The sequence below is a fragment of the Penaeus monodon genome, chromosome 32, assembly GCF_015228065.2.
Source record: "Penaeus monodon isolate SGIC_2016 chromosome 32, NSTDA_Pmon_1, whole genome shotgun sequence".
Lineage (NCBI taxonomy): Eukaryota > Metazoa > Arthropoda > Malacostraca > Decapoda > Penaeidae > Penaeus > Penaeus monodon.
In genome coordinates this window covers 13,926,320-13,927,277 of record NC_051417.1, presented here as the reverse complement: position 1 = coordinate 13,927,277, position 958 = coordinate 13,926,320, and the positions used below count along the sequence as shown (strand labels likewise).

At 40.0% G+C, this 958-nt stretch overlaps 1 protein-coding gene across 1 annotated transcript in view; it reads right to left on the bottom strand.

Moving 5' to 3' along the window:
* The window catches only part of LOC119593513, a gene marked incomplete at its 5' end in the record, with an annotated part of 6,967 nt that overhangs the window by 2,550 nt on the left and 3,459 nt on the right, over positions 1–958 (bottom strand). Inside the window, 1 exon segment of the mRNA XM_037942474.1 lies at positions 111–313. Within this exon segment, the coding sequence (XP_037798402.1) occupies positions 111–286 (176 nt within the window).

Here is a 958-nt window from a genome sequence, read left to right as displayed (position 1 = left end):
ATTACTCATCCTATCCAGTCAAGAGGAAAGACTATTTTCTGTGTAAGATTCCTCCAGAAGTGTAGTAAGTCCAGTATCACATGGTACCACATCACTGAATCATCACTAACCTGAACGAAACAGCCCGCACACAACACCTCTGGTAGTCTTTGATGAAAAGGTTGAGGAGATCGTTGTCAGCGAACTCGAAAACAAGAGCCTGCAACGTCTGTGTGTCCTGGCAGCAGCCGGCAGCCACCACATGATTTCTTGGTTCTCCTGGATTTCGCATGGCCATCAGGAACATCAAGTCTTGCAAGCAAATATTGTTTTCCTAGACCGTGGGAGGGTTAATGTAGTATGTTAATTGGTAATCATCGTTTAGCTGTACAAAGGATAATATTGATTCTCGTAACAGAATCTTTGATATGTATTAGTACAGTGGTTCTCAACCAGTAGGTCAATTCAGAGTCGCGATCTTTATGGAGTTCGCAGAAGGTTAGCAGCCTTAGGGAAAAATATTGTCAGCCAATATATTATGCGTTAGTGGTCATATTACGAATATACATTGAAGCCAAGGGGTATTGCAGCGCGATGATGTACAATGAGGTTGCATGATTTTTTTTTCTGTTAGCCTAATATATGTAGTTAGATAAATAATATATATGGAATGGCTAATGTCGGGGAGTCACGCATGTGTTGTAAAGCTGACAAGTGGGGTCACGAGTGTTATTAAAAAGGTTAGGAACCACTTCCTTAGTATGTATTGTATTATAGGCAATATTCGGCAAATACTCAGGCTTTGTACACTGATTGTACTTATATATTGGTCTGCACATTGGCTGTATATAATTGCCTGTACACTCATTATACATATATAATGGCAAGTCGTTGTTAGATTACTGAACAGAGTGAGGTAGGTTAGCTGATGGTCATTGTTCACATGTATTGATATTATTGCACAGAGTGGAACAGGGAA